The following is a 21,695-nucleotide window of genomic DNA, read 5'->3' on the forward strand; positions in this document are numbered from 1 at the left end:
AAATAAAAAGATGGAAAGTGGCAGATCTATGCCTAGTCTCCCTAGGCAGATGGGTTGCCTCCCACATGAACAATGTTACAGCATAAACTGTGTGCTGTTGCTCTAGGTCTGGGATTTCCATAGACCAGAGCAGTGGCTCCCAACCTTTTTCAAAATAGTACGCAGCAGCATCTAGATATGTATGCAACAAATGTTCAACATTCACCTTCTGCTACCATTTCTGTCAAGCCGGCTACGCATACAGTTTGACGCATACATTCGATAAATCCAAGGTATGCACCACACCGAATGCTCTGCAACGCAATGCTGCATGGCAAATGCTGTTTTTCATTGGAAATTATTGTAATTCTGGTTTACCAAAATGCAATGACGCTGTCGGTGTGATGGAACGTCAGTCTATGGTCAGATTAAACTTCTCAAGTACACGCTGTGGAGAGGCTAAGTACACCCAGGGATCCTAGTACCCCTGGTTGGGAACCACTGGCCTAGAGTCAGGTGTCTGGGGAGATCTAGATAGCGGCCTACCGCTATGGGGCGCTTGCTGTTTGGCTCCAGTGCGTCCTAGCCACGCATGCGCCCAGAGTCCAGGCCTGACCGACTCGTGCCCCAGTGCTATCATGTCTGCCGTCTGAATGGTTTGTATTTGCTCGCCGGCTCGTTTGAAAAATTATCTGGTGGAGGTCGAGTGGGTAAGATAAGCAAAGTGAAAGTTGTGTGAAGTGTATTTAGCTAGCTGGCCATAATTTCATTGCAACATTGGCTAGTACAGAACTGAAGATTGAGCTTCTAAACGAGCTAACGTTTGCCTTCTAACGTTAGCTAACGTAGCTACCTGAATTAGCTAGTAACGTTAGCTTGTATATCTTTCAGCTAACGTAAACCAAGCCGAATATCTAGATTATTTGTTTTGTCTGACCTAGCTAACTGTGCATTACTTTTTAGATAACATTACGGCCAGTTAGGACTTGTAAAAGCCTCTAAAATATTGCATTTAGCCAGCGTCCACGCTCGTGTAGCTTTAGCTTGCCAATACAATAGCAGATCACTGCGTTAACGTTCGTCAGCTAGGTCATTATTCCCCTTCTTAGTTAGTTATCTAAGCTAGCATCCTGAGCTTGGTTTTTCTGGTGTTTTCAAAGTTATTGAATCATTGATACAAGTCAGTTGCTCTGAATAAAGTCGATTAATCTCTGATCCCAACAGAGATATACAAATCCGCCATGGCGGACATCAAGAACTTCCTGTATGCTTGGTGTGGGAAAAAGAAACTAACACCCAGCTATGACATTCGAGCCGCTGGAAACAAAAACCGACAGAAGTTTCTGTGTGAGGTCAGTTAAAATTCTTTCAAATATGTCTATTTGCAAGCATCTGGTAAATAACAGAAGTAGCTTTATATATATATACAATATTTGTTATTCCTCTTCCAAGGTTCGTATTGAGGGATTCAACTACACTGGAATGGGAAACTCAACCAATAAGAAGGATGCCCAGGCAAATGCTGCTAGAGACTTTGTCAATTATCTTGTCCGAGTTGGAGAAATGAATGCAGCAGAAGTCCCAGCCCTTGGGGTCAGTTATAAAAATCTCGCCCAATAGGTTATCAATTTAACGTCACAGTGCAGAGCGATTAATTTGGCTGCTGGGGAACAAGGAGACCCACACCTCCGCTGAATTCATTGACAACTACTTGCCGTTTTCTATGGATTGTTAATTAAATAAATGTGAACTATTTGGTTATATTATCATCGCCTCTTGAAGAGCATAGTAAGAACTACACATTTCTGATTATTCCATGCAAAACAGTTGCGCATAGTGCTAAATATCATCAGTTATACTGCAAGTAACTACATACTTTTCATTATCAGTAAACATCAATTGATCATGTATAATTCAGAAACGTGAGCATAGCCTCACGATATCTCTCAATATTGGCAACCATTAATTGGATATTTCAGTCATAAAATTGCAGTGAACTATACCTGACAAGTTAGTGTGAGTGGTTTAGGTTAATTTCCCGTCCTTTGTGGGCGCAGCCTGTCAAGCACCAGAAGGGCACATTTGCTCTTGTACTGTTGGCTAATAATGTGTCCGTTGCAAYCTACCGGTAGAAACTTTGTACGGTTGGCTAAACATAGTGGTAAGTATAACTAATGTACTTTTTCCTCCAACCAACGTAAGCCTATTTAGCGAAGTTAGCTAACATTACCCCCTTTTCAACATTTGTTTACTCACGATTGCTAGTGACAGACATGATAGGCTACATTTAAGTGATAATGCCTGGGAAGCTAGTGTTTGGAGGATGTATTGGCACGGGTGTTGTTAGAAAACCATGCCGATATATCCTCCAAGCACCGGCTTCACTTTTATACAACGGGTTACCTACATATTCAAATAATGATTGCCATATTTTCATTTAAAACATTGTTTTGATGAATTTATTCATACTCTTTCATCCTTCCACAATATTTAGTCCCGACACAAATCTAGGGTTGTTACCGAACCCGACTGGTCGTTCTATCGGTTCGGTTGCCAGAGATGCAACCCAGTTATTCAGTCTTTTTGAGCTGTATCTATGGATGCGACCTAGTCATTKGTTCTAAATGTTCCATTACCATACTGGCTGGCAACGTTCTTATCCCTTGCTTGCTAGCTAGCCAACTGCGGCTAACTTAGGGTCATGTCAAACAGTGCAGCCAGAATAACAACAGTAGCTTTTTTAACATCATAGATTTAGCCGGTGGTAACTTATTCAATAGACGCCGGCTGGAATGCGGTTTTAACCAATCAGCATTCAGGATTAGACCCACCTGTTTTATAATGATTGATGGACCCCGTCAAATTGACTAGCTAATAACATCACGTCAATATGGCTAGTTAACCAGCTAACTTTCAGAGGACTCAATGGCTAACGTTATATCCAAATATTGTTTGATTTGCTTGCCATCTATAGTGGTGATGACAGAGGTCTGACTGACAACTTTGCCAGGAAGATGACTTGCCAATGTCAAGCTCTTTCCAAAAAAGCCTAGTCTTTGACTCGTTGTTTGCTTAGCTGGCGACATGCCAAATGGATAGGCGCGCTCTGCTTCTAGCTCCTACGCAACTTTGCAGCATTTTGTTTTTTGTTATTTACATATTAGCCCAGAAAGTTTTTGGGTGTGTTATTACATACAGCCGGAAATAACTTTTGGATATCAGAGCGGCGGTAACTCACCAGCATTACGACCAGGAATACAACCTTCCCAAATTGGATCCTTTGATCGTACCCCCCAAGGCAATTTAACTTATCCCAGAGGCTGCTCCAAGACGCCACCGGTGGAGAAGAGATATTCTGAGTTTATTTCTAGTCCAGCTCCGAAGGCAGCATCCACCGCTTCCAAGTATATTACTCACTAATGTTCAGTCTCTGGACAATAAAGTAGACAAGTTCAGGGCGAGGATCTCATTCCATAGACACATCGGGGACTGTAATATACTCTGTTTCATGGAATCATGGCTCTCCTGATATACTGTCCCCGTCCTTACAGCCAGCTGGGTTCTCAATACATCGCGCAGACAGAAATGTATTTATTTAACCTTTATTTAATTAGTCAAYTCAGTTAAGAACAAATTGTTATTTACAATGACGGCCTACCCCTGCCAAACCTGGACAACGCTGGGCCAATTGTGCGCCGCCCTATGGGACTCCCAATCACGGCCGGTGGTACAGAAACTCTGGAATCATACAGAAACTCAAGTCCTTTTGTTCACCCGACCTGGAATAACTCAATCAAATCCCGACCGTATTACCTCCCAAGAGAATTCTCTTCGGTTATAGTCACAGCCGTGTATATTCCCCCCAAAGCCGATCCCACGACGTCCCTCAAGGAACTACACTGGACTTTGTGCAAATTGGAAACCACATATCCTAAGGCCGCATTTATTGTAGCTGGTGATTTTAACAAAGCTAACGCTACGGAACAAAACGCTACGGAAGTTCTACCAACACATTGACTGTATTACTCGCGCAGCTAAAACTCTCGACCACTCCTACTCCAACTTCCGGAATGCCTACATGCCCCTCCCTTCTGCAAATCTGATCATGACTCCATTTTGCTCATCCCTTCCTATATATAGGCAGAAACTCAAAACTGGAAGTACCCGTGCTACAGACTATTCAACGCTGGTCTGACCAATCGGGATCCATGCTTCAAGATTATGATCATGTGGACTGGCATATGTTCCTGGTAGCTTCTGAGAATAACATTGACGTATACACGGACACGGTGACTGAGTTCATCAGGAAGTGTATAGCGGATGTTGTGACTATTAAAACCTACCCAAATCAGAAACGGTGGATAGGTGGCAGCATTCGCGCAAAACTGAAAGCACGAACCACCGCATTTAACCATGGCAAGGTGACTGGAAATATGGCAGAATAGAAACAGTGTAGTTATTACATCCGTAAGGCAATCAAACAGGCAAAATGTCAGTACAGATTCAAAGTGCAATTCAACAGCTCAGACCCAAGACGTATGTGAGAGGGTCTACAGACAATCACTGATTACAAAGGGAAAACCAGCCACTTCGCAGACACCGGCGTCTTGCTCCCGGACAAGCTAAACACCTTTGCCCGCTTTTAGGATTACACAGGGCCGCTAACGCAGCTCCCGAGGTCTATGGGCTCTCGTTCTCCGTGACCTACGTTAGTAAGACATTTAAATGTGTTAACCCTCGTAAGGCTGCCGGCCTAGACGGCATCCCTAGCCGCGTCCTCAGAGCATGCGCAGCAATCTCTCCCTATCCCAGTCTGCTGTCCCCACTTGCTTCAAGATGTCCACCATTGTTCCTGTATCCAAGAAAGCAAAGGTAACTGAACTAAATGACAATCACCCTGTATCACTCACTTCTGTCATCATGAAGTGCTTTGACAGGCTACTTAAGGATCATATCACCTCCACCTTACCTGACACCCTAGACCCACTTCAGTTTGCATACCGCCCCAATAGATCCACAGACGATGCAATCGCACTGCCCTATCCCATCTGGACAAGAGGAATACCTGTGTAAGAATGCTGTTAATTGACTATAGCTCAGCCTTCAATGCCATAGTACCCTCCAAGCTCATGATTAAGCTCAGGGCCCTGAGTCTGAACCCTGCCCTGTGCAACTGGGTCCTGGACTTCCTGATGGGCTGCCCCCAGGTGGGAAGGTAGGAAACAACACCTCCACTTTGCTGATCCTCAACACAAGAGTGTGTGCTCAGCCCCTCCTGTACTCCCTGTTCACCCATGACTACGTGGCCACGTATGCCTCCAACTCAACCACGTTTGCTGACGACACAACAGTTGTAGTCCTGATTACCAACAATGACGAGACAGCCTACAGGGAGGGGGTGAGCGCCCTGGCGGTGTGGTGCCAGGAAAATAACCTCTTCCTCAACGTCAACAAAATGAAGGAGCTGATCGTAGACTTCAGGAAACAGCAGAGCGAGCACGCCCCTATCCACATTGACGGTGCCGCAGTGGAGAAGGTGAAAAGCTTCAAGTTCCTCGGTGTACACAACACCGACGATCTGAAATGGTCCACCCACACAGACAGTGTGGTGAAGAAGGCGCAACAGCATGTCTTCAACCTCAGGAGGCTGAAGAAATTCAGCTTGGCCCCTAAAACCCTCACAAACATCCATAAGGCAAGGTCAGTTTAAGTGCATCAAAGCTGGGACTGAAAGACTGAAAAACAGCTATCTCAAGGCCATCAGACTGTTAAATAGCTATCACTAGCCAGCTACTATCCGGTTACTCAACCCTGCACCTTAGAGGCAGCTGCCCTATATACATAGACATGGAATCACTGGTCACTTTAATAATGGAACACAAGTCACTTTAATAATGTTTACATATTGCTTTACTAATTTCCAGTATGTATATACTGTATTCTATTCTACTGTATTTTAGTCAATGCCACTCCGACATTGCTCGTTCTAATATTTATATTTTTAACTCCATTATTTTTCTTTAGATTTGTGTGTTTTGTTAATTGTTAGATATTACTGCACCGTTTGAGCTTGGAACACAAGCATTTCGCTACACCCACAATAGCATCTGCTAAATATGTGACCAATAAAATTTGATTTAAGTGYCTCTCACTTATCTGAAATAACATGATCAATTGATGTTTACTGATTATGAAAAGCATGGAGTTATTTGCTGTATAACTCTAATCGAGCTAAAAGGATTAGTCTGAAATGTGTAGCTAGCTAATTCTGACTGCTCCTCAAGAGGTGCTGATATTAACAAATGATTCTAACATTTATTTAACAATCCCTTGAACAGCACATAGTTGTCAATGTTTTTACCAGAGCAAGGGATCTCCTTGCCACCCAGCAACCAAATTGAACACTGCACCATTTTTTACATTTTATTGATAACAAACCATACTTTTTATCATCCAAGATTAAACATTTGGTGATGGTCATGTTATTACGGTATTAAACATTATTTTCCTGTTAATAGGCAAGTGGACCTGACTTCAGTGTGCCTGACTGTGGAGGAGGGGGTGATGGAGGGAACGTTGGCTTTGGAAGTCTTCCTCCAAGTGGACCTATCCCTCCTCACCTGGTTGTGAAAGCTGAGCAAGGTACTTGGCTGACTTCACCAAATGCTTGTAGGTCTGTACACTGTCTATGTTCTGTTAACTACATTCCCATGGTGTCATAACTCATCTCGTTTAACTTTTGCATCAGTGAATGCACCTTCTGCGCCAGTCCCAGGTGTCACTGGTTTGGGATATTCGGGCGGTAGCGGCAATTATTCCGGAGGTGGCGCAAACAGCAATGCTCCGTGGGATCGTGGGGCCAATCTAAAGGACTACTACTCAAAGAGAGATGAGCAGGAGGCACAGGCGGTAGGACCTGTCAATTCACTATTTTTACAAGGCATTGTTTCATATCTATTAGCTATCTTTATGCTGAATTATATTTAATCTAAGAAATGCATTTGTAGTAATTCAGTCTTCACGCATGCCTGATTTGAACCTTTGAAGTGTTTATTTTCCCCATCAAGACTCTGGAGTCTGAGGAGGTAGATCTGAATGCAGGACTCCATGGCAACTGGACTTTAGAGAACGCCAAGGCCCGTCTGAACCAGTTTTTCCAGAAGGAGAAGAATCAAACCGATTACAAATACAGCCAAGTTGGGCCTGACCACAACAGGTCAGGAGGATGGGGAAATATTTTGGCCTGGAAGTTGATCAGTTAGCCTGGTGGAACCAGCCTGAACTCTGGTAACGCAGCGACCAGYCTGGTTCCAATAGGAGATTTTCCATAGATTCATTTATATACTCGTTTATCAGGAATATTGCTCCAAAGCATCCATGACAAACCAAAGAGCCTTCCTTGCCTTGCCTGTAGACATACAGGTAACTGCCAAAATAAAGTGAACACGAGTAAATGAGGGATACAAAGTATATTGAAAGCAGGTAATTCCACACAGGTGTGGTTCCTGAATTACTTAAGCAATTAACATCCCATCATGCTTAGTGTCATGTTTTAAAAATGCCCAGTTGCCCATTATTTTGGCTACCATGGCAAGAAGAAGCAATCTCAGTGACTTTGGAAGAAGGGTCTCAAAGGAGCATAGGAGGTTTAAAGGGTGTTTGTGTATGTCTTGGTCACCGGATCTCAACCCAATTGAACACTTATTTGAGATTCTGGGGCGCTGCCTGAGATGGCATTTTCCACCATCGCATCCCTCCGATAGAGTTCCTTACGCTTGTAGAATTTATGCCAAGGCACATTGAAGCTGTTCTGTCGACTCGTGGTCCCATGCCCTATTAAGACACTTTGTTGGTGTTTCCTTTATTTTGGCAGTTACCTGTACATTAGTTATGGGGACTGTATGTTTTTCTGCTGGACTTATATGGAGACAGAGCCCTCCTGGGTGTGCGGTTAACACCTGAGAGATCTCGGTTAACTTTTCTCAAGTCATTTTGGAGCTATTTATACCTCAACCATAGAGATCCTATAATCCCATAATTAATTATATGATCTCTGACCTCAACCAATACCTTACTAGTACAATATTGATCCTATTTTAATTTACCTGGACTCGGTCAGTAATTCTGAATGTGAATAGTAGTGGAGATGTGATGCCAGAATTCACAACCTACCTTGTCAAGACATGTGACATCCTTTAGGCTGCACTAAAGTTGTTATATGGTTGCATCCACAATGGGGGATGGAATGGGCAGATTATTGTGTGGTTTTGATTTCTGGTGTCACTTGTTCCACTAGGGATGGGGCAGTGGCTGGGGTGATAAAGTTGATTGTTGATTGAAGTCTGGCAGAAAAACATACTGGCTCCCCCAAGGGCAAGGGTTATCATCAGACTGGACAATAGGCTTCTCAAGCTCAGAGGTCAGTTGGTCCAATGATTGATACATGTTTTATCTACTGTAAAAACACGAGTTACACATTATTCAGATTTTTCATAAAGTGAATTAGGCTTAGTAACATTATGGATGATAGTGTTTTTTTGCTTCTACTTCAGGAGCTTTATTGCTGAGATGCAGTTATTTGTAAGACAGCTTGGTAGAAGTAAGTACAAACTTTTCATTGAATGCAAACTGAATTGTCTATCAGATGTAAAATGCTTTGTTTACGTTTTTTAACCTGAGTCAGAAATATTAGATTTTTCCAAATTCAGGAGATAATGTGAACACTGACAACCTAGTTTAGTAGCTTTCTGGATACAACAAATATGTGACTTCAGAATAAGAAATACATTTTCATTTGTTTTGTAGAGATAATTGCCCGTGAGCATGGCTCTAACAAGAAGCTTGCGGCCCAGTCCTCTGCGCTGTCTATTGTCCGTCAACTTTACCATCTGGGTGTCATTGAGCCTTATTCTGGTGTCACTAAGAAGAAAGAGGGGGAAATTGTAAGTAACGTGTTTTACTGCTGATAAAATATTTGGAGTTATTACATTGCTTTATTAATGACATGGTCTTAATGTTGTATGTTTTGTTTGTTCACCTTATTTTATATGTCTCAAGGTTAGAACTAAGTATGCAGCAAGCCTTTTTAACTTACAGTTGAACCTTGGTGTCTTCACAGTTGGAAGCTTTTGAGGTGAATGTGGTGGATGATCTGCAACATCAGCTGCAGAGTATGGCCCAAGAACTGGGTGTTGCAATTCCACCTCCAGTAAGTCTAATTTATATGATGACATTTATTAACCTTTATACAGTTTCAATTAGTATCTGTCCTGTTGCAAAGAAAAGTACTTTATGTGATTTAATATGAGGATTATGAGTAAAACCTTTTTCCTGTCCCCAGCCACCTGATCCAAGTACTCCAGTGTCTTTGGTCCAAGGGAAGATGGCTGTGTTTGAGCCCTCCCAGAAACAGAGCATGGCCGGGGTGGTGCCCTGGTCCCCTCCGCAAGTCAACTGGAACCCCTGGACCAGCAGCAATATTGACGATGGACCACTAGCATTTGTGAGTCAAAGACTTGTTTCTAGCTGTACATTTACTAAAAGAAATGCAACAACATATCTGTGTTTTCTACTGTTATTCTCTTCATAATCTGACCTTTCTCAAAACTAAAGCAGTCTATTTTGTCATGGTAGGCCGTCCATCCTATCTAAAAGTATAATTTACGTATCCCCGTAGTGCACCCCAGAGCAAATCAGCACTGACCTGCACCATGAGCTGACTTATCAATTGGAACAAGATCAAAGCCTACAGAAGGTATGTTGTTGCCCTCACTTAACTGCGATTGAGTTATTCCTAATGAAAACGGGACATTGACACACCCTGTTTTGGAGGATTTTCACATTTTATCCTTAGAATGGCTCTTTGGAAGTAGAGTTGTTGACACGTATTTGATATTTGTATCTTAAAGCATAATTGAGAAATAATGAATTGAATTTGGAATATTTGTACATTTTGTCTGTACCCAGGCCTCCTTTAAGACTCCATAATGTTTCATATATGTAGGTGCTACAAAGCAAAAATTGGTGTCATATGAAGCTTTACCGCTTGCCCTGTAATATTAGTATTTAGATTTACAAAAAACAATTTGCATTTAAATGTGCAATATGTCGAAATCGCTCTGCCATTTCCTGGTTGCTAAAATGCTAATAGTTTGCGCAATTTCAGTTTGTGACAAAACAAGCAATATATTGTAGAGAATCATTGTACCATCTAAACCGGAGAAATGTCTTTTCAATAACCAAAAATATTGTATTTTTGGCTTGTTTGAAGCTGGTGTACAAAATCAAAAGAAAAAGCTGCAAAAACTGAACTTATGAATGGGAGAGAGCYAACATAGAACAGATCACCCGCTTCTTAGATTGGCTTTCAACCAGAATTACAGATCCACAACGCACATATCTATATGAATTTGGTCGGGTCGCCCAAAAAGGTAAGTATTCAGACCCCTTTACTCTTCCCACATTTTGTTACGTTACAGCCTTATTCTAAAATGAATTAAATCAATAAAAATCCTTAGCAATCTACACACAATACCCCGTAATGACAAAGCGAAAACAGGTTTTTAGAAATGTTTACAAATTTGTAAAAAAAAAWAATAATAATGAAAAACTATACCTTATTTACATAAGTATTCGGACCCTTTGCTATGAGACTCAAAATTGAGCTCAGGTGCATCCTGTTGTCATTGATCATCCTCAATGTTTCTACAACTTGATTGGTGTCACCTGTGGTAAATTCAATTGATTGGACATGATTTGAAAAGGCACACACCTATCAATAGAAGGTCCCACAGTTGACAGTGCATGTCAGAGCAAAAACCAAGCCATGAGGTCGAAGGAATTGTCCGTAGAGCTCCGAGACACGATTGTGTCAAGGCACAGATCTGGGGAAGGGTACAAAAACATTGGCTAGCATTGAATGTCCCCAGGAACACAGTAGCCTCCATTCTTAAATGGAAGAAGTTTGTAACCACCAAGACTCTTCCTAGAGCTGGTCACCCGGCCAAACTGAGTAGTCAGGGGAGAAGGGCCTTGGTAAGGGAGGTGACCAAGAACCTGATGGTCACTCTGACAGAGTTCCTCTGTGGAGATGGGAGAACCTTCCAGAAGGACAACCATTCCTGCAGCACTACACCAATCAGACCTTTATTGTAGAGTGGCCAGACGGAAGCCACTCCTCAGTAAAAGGCAAATGAAAACCCACTTGGAGTTTGCCTAAAGGCACCTGAAGATTCTCAGACCATGAGAAACAAGATTCTCTGGTCTGATTGAACTCTTTGGCTTGAATGCCAAGCGTCACGTCTGGAGGGAACATGGCACCTTCCCTATGGTGAAGCATGGTGGTGGCAGCATCATGTTGTGGGGATTTATTTTAGCGGCCTGGGACTGGGAGACTAGTCAGGAACGAGGGAAAGATGAACGGAGCAAAGTACAGAGAGATCCTTGATGAAAACCTGCACCAGAGCGCTCAGGACCTCCGACTGGGACGAAGGCTCACCTTCCAAAAGGGCAACGACCCTAAGCACACAGCCAAGACAATGCAGGAGTGGCTTCGGGACAAGAGTCTGAATGTCCTTGAGTGGCCCGGCCAGAGCCCGGACTTGAACCCAATCTAACATCTCTGGAGAGACCTGAAAATAGCTGCGCAGCAACGCTCCCCATCCAACCTGACAGAGCTTGAGAGGATCTGCAGAGAAGGGGAGAAACTCCCCAAATACAGATGTGCCAAGCTTGTAACGTCATACCCAAGAAGATTTGAGGCTGTTATCGTTGCCAAAGGTGCTTCAACAAAGTGCTGAGTAAATGGTCTAAATACTTATGTAAATGTGATTTCTTTTATAATWTTTTTTAAATATATAAATTAGCAAAAATGTCTAAACCTAATTTTGCTTTGTCATTATGGGGTATGATGACAGGAAAAAGCAATGTAATCATTTTTAGAATAAGGCTGTAACCTAGCAAAATGTGGAACAAGTAAGGGGTCTGAATACTTTCCGAATGCACTGTACCTATTGCAGCTTTAATTTATGAATATTGAAAAGTAAAACATGAATATTGAAAATATACCATTTCTGATTGGGCTAATTGTTCAATATATTCTTGAGCATACTATATTCGACTGGCATATCACAGTTCCAGAGTGGGATCTCTGATACTTTTAGAGTTATGATCCAATTAGTAAACATTGGCAACAAAGTGAATGTGAAAATGGATTCAAAATGTTCACCCTTTGCTGGTGATATGCATGATGTAGACTGATACAAGTAATATGAGGGGTGTGATTGGTTGCATTGCCTACTATGCCAGTTTCTCTGTATACAATTGGCCATAACATTAAAACTATCAGAGATCCTGCTCTGGTACTTTGATATGCCAATAGTCTTAATGGAGGCGGCCTGTGCAAGGCCAAAATGTCACAAATATTCCAACTTCAATTAATAATGTATTAATATGCTTTTAGATAAATTCTAAAATATATGTAAACAATCCTTCCTTCAAATGACCATTCTATGGATCAAATCAGAAACATTTTGGAATTTTTGGGTCTGGTTTTGTGAGGAATCACTCAATTATCTTGAGTTAGTGTTAAATTATGTCCTMTTATCAGTCCCTCCCGGATTCCTGGTTTCTGTGATCACATGTTTTTGTGCCAAATCAACTGTTCCCCGCATATTATGCGAGAGCTTGCAAATTTGACCATTCACCACACTTTTTCCACAAAACAGTCATATCATCGCAATATTATCACATAAAACTGACCCACCACCGCAGTACAAAAAGAGGGCTCACAATTTCAACATTTTCCCCATATGGTTCAATCAAGCCACATATCAACAAACCTTTACCCACATCGGCACATTTTTGTGACAAATTGGACAATCATTGTATATTGCTATGCAAAATATCAGAATTTTGCATGGGACTGTGTTATGTCTGACTGACATGCAAAAAACGTCTCCTAGGTCATTGGGGAGCGAGACGGGCTTCCAGTGAAGAAATTTGAGGAGGAGATAATGACTGCCGTTCAGGGCAGCTCAGTGGTGATCATTCGAGGGGCGACCGGCTGTGGCAAAACCACCCAGGTTCCTCAGTACATCCTGGATCAGTTCATCAAGAGTGGGAGGGCGTCCGAGTGTAACATTATTGTAACCCAGGTAAGACTTGAAATTAAACATTCATGTATTTGAATATGTTCCTTGCTTGTGATGGGATAATGCCTTTGTTGTCCAATTGGGAAATGTTGTTTGTGGCATTGTGTAAACATTAAGACATTACAGACAAACACAGGTCTAGGACATGGACTGTTACATACAAGATAAATAGAATATTAAAGTGCAGATATCTGAATGACTGCTATTTCACAGTAACCCCTTCCCTTCTTTGTCAGCCCCGGCGTATCAGTGCAGTGTCTGTGGCAGAGCGTGTTTCCTACGAGAGAGGAGAGGATGTCGGTAAGAGCTGTGGGTACAGCGTCCGCTTTGAATCCATCCTCCCACGACCCCATGCCAGCATCATGTTCTGCACTGTTGGTAAGGGTCTCTTATTTTCATTTGTTATTCATACTTTAGGTGTTTTATGTAGCTAATACAACTGGTGTTGAGAATAGCTCGGGTTAAGAATAGCAGAAGACACATGCAATTATATGAATACTATATAGCATAATTTGGTGTATTTCTCTATTTCCAGGTGTGTTACTGCGGAAGCTGGAAGCAGGTATTCGCGGGATCAGCCATGTGATTGTGGATGAAATCCACGAGAGAGACATCAATGTACGTATATCTGACGACCCCCCCCCAACAAATTGTAATCCTTAGGGGTACAGATTGAGCCTAGTTCTGGACTAAAAAGTACTCTCAATGGAGAGTCTCAATTGAGAATGGTTTGTAGTCCAGGACTAGGCTTAATCTGTGTCTGGGAAATCAGCCCTCGGTACTAAAGTAAGTAATGTTTACTTTTTGCTCTTCCCAGACTGACTTCCTCATGGTGGTGCTGAGGGACGTGGTCCAGACCTACCCAGAGGTCCGCATCATCCTCATGTCTGCCACCATCGACACCACCATGTTCAGAGAGTACTTCTTCAACTGCCCTGTCATCGAGGTGTTTGGTCGCACATTCCCAGTACAAGGTAAGAGCTCAGTCAAATGGAGCTCGCAAACTTTCTTAAATCATCTAACCTTCATATCGTTCAGTTTATGGGTTTGTAATGGATAGCCATGGGTTGTATCTTTTCCAGAGTACTTTTTGGAAGATTGCATTCAGATGACACATTTCATTCCACCTCCGAGTGATAGAAAGAGGAAGGACAAAGATGAGGAAGGAGGAGATGAAGAGGTATGGGATAGTACTTTGTCGGTCATAAGCACAGAGAACCATTTAATTTAACCACTGTTTGTTCTACGGAAGTGTGTTCTATGTGTATGTTTCTTCCTCTTGTTTGTCACAGGCCAACTGTAATGTGATATGTGGGCCAGAGTACACCCCAGAGACTAAGCGCTCCATGGCCCAGATGAATGAGAAGGAGACTCCCTTTGAGCTGGTGGAGGCCCTGCTGAAGTACATCGAGACCCTCCAGGTGGCCGGGGCCGTGCTTATCTTCCTGCCCGGCTGGAACCTCATCTACTCCATGCAGAAACACCTGGAGATGAACCCACACTTTGGTGTGTGGTCTCAATACTAATCACTGGTTCTCCCGTAGAAAAACTGCTGGTCAAAGTATTTGGATTGATGTCAACAAATGCATTGTTTTCATTTTAGTCCCAAATCACCCAAGTTTCTGCCATAGAAATGCTGTTGATTGTAATGACACCAGTAAATTGACTTGTTGTTAATTTTGTTTCACCCAGGGCGTCAACGGTACCTGATTCTGCCTCTCCACTCTCAGATCCCCAGAGAGGAGCAGAGGAGGGTATTTGAGCCTGTGCCTGAAAACATCACCAAGGTCAGTCAGGCAGGGTCTTAAGGTTTTTCCTGTAAAGTTTTAATGATTTATCTGTTATCGTTATTTTTGTTATTTATATTTTATCCTTTTCAGGTGATCTTGTCAACAAACATTGCAGAGACCAGTATTACCATCAATGATGTAGTATATGTCATCGACTCTTGCAAGTAAGTTTCTCACTTGATATACTGTACTTTAAATTATCTGTTTTAGTTACACTCCCATGCAATGATAATTAATGTAACTACTAATGTCCACCAATTGTTTTGTGTTTTCTCTAAGGCAGAAAGTGAAACTGTTCACGTCTCACAACAACATGACCAACTACGCCACGGTCTGGGGCTCCAAGACCAACCTGGAGCAGAGGAAGGGTCGCGCCGGCCGCGTCCGGGCTGGCTTCTGCTTTCATCTGTGTAGCAGAGCACGCTTCGACAAGTAAGTCTTTGGGCCCCGTTGCATAAAAATCTTAAAGGTGCAATATAAAGAAATCGCTCTGCCATTTCCTGGTTGTTAAAATTCTAATATTTAGCCTAATTTCAGTCAGTGACAAAACCAGTGTAGAGAATCATTGTCTTAAACCTCTGTGAAATATATTTTCTATTTAACATTTAAGTCATTTAGCAGACGCTCTTATCCAGAGCGACTTACAAATTGGTGCATTCACCTTATGATATCCAGTGGAACAACCACTTTACAATAGTGCATCTAACTCTTTTAAGGGGGGGGGGGGGTTAGAAGGATTACTTTATCCTATCCTAGGTATTCCTTAAAGAGGTGGGGTTTCAGGTGTCTCTATAACCAAAGATATTGTATTTTCAGCTGTTTGAAGCTGGTGTACAAAGCCAAAAGTAAAAGACGCAAGAACAAGCCTTCAAAACGGGAAACATAGAAATATTTCACATAGAACATATCTACCGCTTCTTAAACTTGCTTTCAATGAGAATGACAAATCTATAACTCACTTTTCTATGTGTGTTTGCTTGAGTCTTCTTGGTTATAAAGCTACAAGCTTGGCACACCTGTATTTGATTTTTGTATTTGAGTAGTTTCTCTCATTCTTCTCAGCAGATCCTCTCAAGCTCTGTCAGGTTGGATAGGGAGTGACGCCGCACAGCTATTTTCAGGTCTCTCCAGAGATGTTTGATCGGGTTCAAGTCTGGTCAAGGACATTCAGACACTTGTCCCGAAGCCACTCCTGCATTGTCTTGGCTTTGTGCTTAGGGTCATTGTCCTGTTGAAAGGTGAACCTTCGTCCCAGAGGTCCTGAGCGCTCTGGTGCAGGTTTTCATCAAGGATCTCTCTGTACTTTGCTCTGTTCATCTTTCCCTCGTTCCTGACTAGTCTCCCAGGCCCTGCCGCTGAAAAACATCACAGCATGATGCTGCCACCACCATGCTTCACCGTAGGGATGGTGCCAGGTTTCCACCAGACATGACGCTTGGCATTCTGGCCAAAGAGTTCAATCTTGGTTTCTTCAGACCAGAGAATCTTGTTTCTCATGGTCTGAGAGTCTTTAGGTGCCTTTTGGCAAGCTCCAAGCAGSCTGTCATGTGCCTTTTACTGAGGAGTGGCTTCCGTCTGGGCACTCTACCATAAAGGCCTGATTGGTGGAGAGCTGCAGAGATGGTTGTCCTTCTGGAAGGTTCTCCCATCTCCACAGAGGAACTTTAGAGCTCTGTCATAGTGACCATTCTTGGTCACCTCCCTGACAAAGGCCCTTCTTCCCCGATTGCTCAGTTTGGCTCGGCGGCCAGCTGTAGGAGGTGTCTTGGTGGTTCTAAACTTTTTTCATTTAAGAATGATGGAGGCCACTGTGTTCTTGGACCTTCAAAACTGCAGTCATTTTTTTGTACCCTTCAGATCTATGCCTCAACACAATCATGTCTCTGAGATCTATGGTCAATTCCTTCGACCCCATGGCTTGGTTTTTATCTGACATGCATTGTCAACTGTGGGACCTTAGACAGGTGTGTGCCTTTCCAAATCATGTCCAATCAATTGAATTTACCACAGAAACACCTCAAGGATGATCAATGGAAACAGGATGCACCAGAGCTCAATTTTGAGTCTCATAGCAAAGGGTCTGAATACTTAGGTACTTTAGGTATTTCCTAAAAAAAATATATATATATTAGCAACAATATCTATGAACCTGTTTTCGCTTTGTCATTATGCTGTATTGTGAGTAGATTGATGAGGAAATGTTTTTATTTAATCAATTTTAGAATAAYGCTGAAACGTAACAAAATGTGGAAAAAGTCAAGGGGTCTGAATACTTTCCGAAGGCACTGTGTCTTTACATAAGCACAACAGGACTGCAAGAAACAGCTCGGAATGTCTGACTGAAGTACGGCACATATGTACCTTTTGTTTTTAAATTACTTGTGTTTTGAATTTTTTTGAAAATGCAGAACATAATTGTTTCGTTGCGGTACAATCAGCCAAATGTGGGACTCTACCGCACAATTCGGGACATGTGGTCACCCAAACTGTATAGCCTCAAAACATGGTTAAAACTATAATGTCCATGAATTTGAGTGTGCTTACATTTCTCCAGGCCCATCCCTCAGCTTTTTACCAAAACACAGGTGGTGTGGTGGTTTGTTTCAATTAGTATTCTAGATTGAACTTTGTCACTTAATTTAAGGGGGAAATTAACTAAAGATGTTTAATGCAACTGGGCCCTGAACTCAGCCCTCATTAGCGTTGAAGAGATGCCAAACTTCTGAACCCATATTCAAAAAGCTGAGTGCTGATCTCGGATCAGGTCCCTGTGTCCGTGTAATTTTATGAATTATGATACAAAAGGKAAAACTGGTCTTAGATCAACACTACTATTCTGAGATGCTATATGAATATAAACTCTGTTTTTTCACTCTTACCCTTTTATGTCAAAACTGAGTTTGATTTGAATTCCACAAGTGATGAATGTGTGCTTCTGTTTCTACCCTTTTCTTCATCCCAGACTGGAGACCCATATGACCCCTGAGATATTCCGTACTCCTCTCCACGAGGTAGCCCTGAGCATCAAGCTGCTGAGACTAGGAGCCATTGGCCATTTCCTTTCCAAGGCCATCGAGCCCCCTCCCCTGGACGCGGTTATAGAGGCAGAACACACACTGAGAGGTTAGACGTTTTTAGCTTTGACCTTAACAGATTTGTTTTGTCCTCTAGTGTTCTAGTAAACATTACCAACCACCTTAAATAGGGTTGGCATTTACAATTCCTTGATATATTTCACTAGAACTGGATGCATTGGACACAAACGACGAGTTGACTCCGCTTGGTCGGATCCTTGCAAAGCTTCCAATCGAGCCGCGTCTGGGGAAGATGATGATTATGGGCTGCATATTCAAGTGAGTGCTGCATCAGAAATCATGCATGCATTTTGTAAAGTCCTTCCCTAAATTACTATCCTTAAGATACTMTTCCATATTGACTCATCTCTATACACAGTTTCATATTTCCAACTAGAAATGGTGCTTTCTTTGCTCTGCTTTCTAGTGTTGGAGATGCGGTGTGCACGATCTCAGCAGCCTCCTGCTTCCCAGAGCCCTTCATCAATGATGGCAAGCGCTTGGGCTATGTGCACCGCAACTTTGCTGGCACCCGCTTCTCAGACCACGTGGCCCTTCTGTCAGTCTTCCAGGCTTGGGACGATGTGAGGTGAGTCCAGGCTTCATAGAAACATGCAACATGTACATCTATGGGCAGCAGGTAGCCAAGTGGTTAGAGCGTTGGGCCAGTAACCGAACGGTTGCAAGATCGAATCCCTGAGCTGACAAGGTAAAAATCTGTCATTCTGCCCCTGAACAAGGCAGTGAACCCACTGTTCCTAGGCCATAATTGAACATTTTTAATAAAAAAAAACATAACTGACTTGCCTAGTTAAATGAAGGTTACAAAAATATATATAATAATTAAAAACAAACAATCCTCTCATGGATTACAATTAAACAGATGCCACTGATAATTGTGTCTGATACGATTGCAGACAGAACACTGTAATGCCATTCATTGCAGTAGGAAGACGTGTCAGCTGAATGACCCATTTTTGGGGGGGAATACAATCCTGTTCCTTCTCACTACCTGGCAAATGAAGGTTGTGACGGCTTGTTAACTTGTCTTTTTTTATTGTAGAATGGGAGGTGAGGATGCAGAGTCCAGATTCTGTGAACACAAGAGGCTCAACATGTCCACACTGAGGATGACCTGGGAGGCCAAAGTGCAGCTGAAGGAGATCCTCATCAACTCTGGCTTCCCTGAGGGTAATTTTTTTTGCTGCATCTCAAATGACACCATTTCCCCTATATCCCTATATCAAAAGTAGTGCACATTATTGGGAATAGGGCAGTGGTGTAAAGTACTGAAGTAAAAATATTTTAAAGTGCTACTTAAGTAGTTTTTTGGGGTATCTGTACTTTACCATTTATATTTTTGAATAATTTTCCTCCACTACTTCCTTAAGAAAATATAGTGCTTTTTACTCCAATCTGTTACCCTGACACCCAAAAATACTTGTTATAGTTTGAATGCTTAGTAAGACAGGAAACTGGCCCAATTCACGCACTTAAGAGAACATCTCTACTGCCTCTGATCGGGGGGACTCAATAAAAACACATGCTTTGTTTGTAAATTATGTCTGAGTGTTGGAGTGTGCCCCTGGCTATCCAAGTTGTGCCGACTTGTTTGCTTAATATACGGAATTTTAAATTATTTATACAATGCTTTTGATACTTAAGTGTATATTTTAGCAATTGCATTTTACTTTTGATACTTAAGTATATTTAAAACCAAATACTTTTACTCAAGTAGTATTTTACTGTGTGACTTTTACTTGAGTTGTTTTCTATGACAATTGGGTACTTTTTCCACCACTGGAATAGGGTGCCATTTGAGACGCGCTCCATGTGAACAACCCAATAGTATTGCAGTGTTGGCATAATATACAATCACGCCTGAAATTGTTTAAAAATGTTTTTGGTGTTTTCATTAGAGTGCTTGATGACACAGATGTTCAATAACGTTGGACCCGACAACAACCTTGACGTGGTCATCTCTCTCCTGACATACGGCTCCTATCCCAACGTGTGCTACCACAAGGAGAAGAGGAAGATTCTCACCACMGAGGGGCGCAATGCCCTCATCCACAAATGCTCTGTCAACTGCCCCTTCAGCAGCCAGGACATGACCTACCCATCACCGTTCTTCGTCTTTAGCGAAAAGGTAGGATCTCAAATTTAGAGGTCAATAACTACATAATATGAATGTACTGGTGTATCGTAGGTTGTATACCCTTTTTTTCTTGTTGTGAGCTAAAAGGGTCAATGTTCAGATATAAAAATCATTATCAAATTGGTGTACAAGCTGCAAGCAACCAAATGTATTATTTTTTTATTTCCACCAGATCCGGACTCGAGCCATCTCAGCCAAAGGAATGACACTAGTCAGCCCACTCCAGCTGATCTTGTTTGCCTCCAAGAAAATCACATCAAACGGGGAAATCGTTGAACTGGATGATTGGTGAGTGTAGCTACTATCTTTTAAAGTGGTGCAATAGTAGAAATGTATGTTTTTTTTTTCTGCCTATATACCTACGCTACTAAAAAGGGGGTTAGATTGAGCATGAAAATCATGAGATCAAGCCACTGTTTGTATTCACAGGATCAAACTGAAGATACCGCATAATGTGGCTGGCTGCATAGCTGCTTTGAGGGCTGGAATGGAGGCACTTGTTGTGGAAGTCACCAAAGACCCTGAGTACATCAAACAGCTGGATCCCACAAACGAGCGCATGCTCAACATCATCCGTCAAATCTCCAAGCCCTCCGCAGCTGGGCTTAACCTCATGGTCAACAATAAACGGTAAGATAAACATGTGATTAGACATCTCCGCTCTGGGGGGGGGGGGGTAGGAACATTTAGGATAAATCCCAAATGGCACCCTATTCCCTACATAGTGCGCTGCTTTTGACCAGGGCCCTGGAAGCCATAGTTTGCTGAACATCAACAAACATGACATACCTTACATACTTGTAGTAGTGAAGCCATGTAGTGGTAATAATGGATTAGTTTATTCTGTGTAGATTATCAACATTTGTGCACAGTAATCCACACCACTGGGTAATAGGACAGCATTGTGTTTTGAATACCAAATACAGCTGGTTTACATGTCTTGTGCTTATCAGTTTTGGAGATGGTCCACGTCCTCCCAAGATGGGCAGGTTTGACGGAGGAGGCGGTGGAGGGTACCAGGGAGGAGGCGGTGGAGGATACAGGGGAAGAGGTTACAGAGGCGGTGGAGGATACCAGGGCGGCGGCGGATACAGGGGCGGAGGTTACAGAGGTGGTGGTGGTTATGGAGGTGGGAACAGGGGTGGGGYTGGTTATGGAGGCGGGAACAGGGGTGGTGGTGGTTATGGAGGCGGGAACAGGGGTGGTGAATACAGAGGGGGGCAGGGATATTAGGGCATTTGAAGGTTAGCTTTTTAGATGTTGTTCATTACAATTCATAATATGACGTTAGAGTGTTATGTTAGAAGTGGGTCTATGTAAGGATATTTTAGTTTTGCCTTTTGTGACCCTCCCTGAAATCAAGGTTATCTCCTGGTATTAAGCATCAAAAAACAAATAGTAATTTGTTGGAGTTTGGTTAATGGAAATTTCCAAAAGTATTTCATGTCATGAGCCTAATTTTGTCAGTGATATACAACTCAAGTATGTTTCCTGTCATTACTAAGTAAAAAAATTCAATAAAATACATTTTTTCCAACACTGC

General features: G+C 42.3%; 1 protein-coding gene across 3 annotated transcripts; it reads left to right on the forward strand.

Moving 5' to 3' along the window:
- Nucleotides 1-543: 543 nt before the first annotated feature.
- LOC111979152 (ATP-dependent RNA helicase A) lies at nt 544-21,694 on the forward strand. Of its 3 annotated transcripts, XM_070448893.1 has the most exons (29): nt 574-689; nt 1,204-1,331; nt 1,432-1,572; nt 6,498-6,621; nt 6,728-6,888; nt 7,047-7,195; nt 8,532-8,578; nt 8,785-8,921; nt 9,098-9,187; nt 9,320-9,481; nt 9,656-9,733; nt 12,942-13,133; nt 13,367-13,508; nt 13,666-13,748; nt 13,948-14,104; nt 14,213-14,310; nt 14,423-14,636; nt 14,823-14,917; nt 15,011-15,084; nt 15,200-15,352; nt 17,883-18,043; nt 18,162-18,273; nt 18,422-18,583; nt 19,058-19,185; nt 19,914-20,143; nt 20,325-20,440; nt 20,582-20,782; nt 21,106-21,293; nt 21,342-21,694. In XM_070448893.1, the coding sequence occupies exons 2-29, from the start codon at nt 1,221-1,223 to the stop codon at nt 21,383-21,385; spliced, it is 3,750 nt and encodes a 1,249-aa protein (XP_070304994.1). In that variant the 5' UTR covers nt 574-689; nt 1,204-1,220; the 3' UTR covers nt 21,386-21,694. The 3 variants fall into 3 exon arrangements, with proteins under 3 accessions (XP_023865257.1, XP_070304994.1, XP_023865256.1); XM_024009489.2 differs by having other exon boundaries at nt 544-635; nt 21,106-21,694; XM_024009488.2 differs by having other exon boundaries at nt 21,106-21,694.
- The last annotated feature ends 1 nt before the right edge of the window (nt 21,695 follows it).

Source organism: Salvelinus sp. IW2-2015, linkage group LG19, assembly GCF_002910315.2.
Source record: "Salvelinus sp. IW2-2015 linkage group LG19, ASM291031v2, whole genome shotgun sequence".
NCBI classification, from domain to species: domain Eukaryota; kingdom Metazoa; phylum Chordata; class Actinopteri; order Salmoniformes; family Salmonidae; genus Salvelinus; species Salvelinus sp. IW2-2015.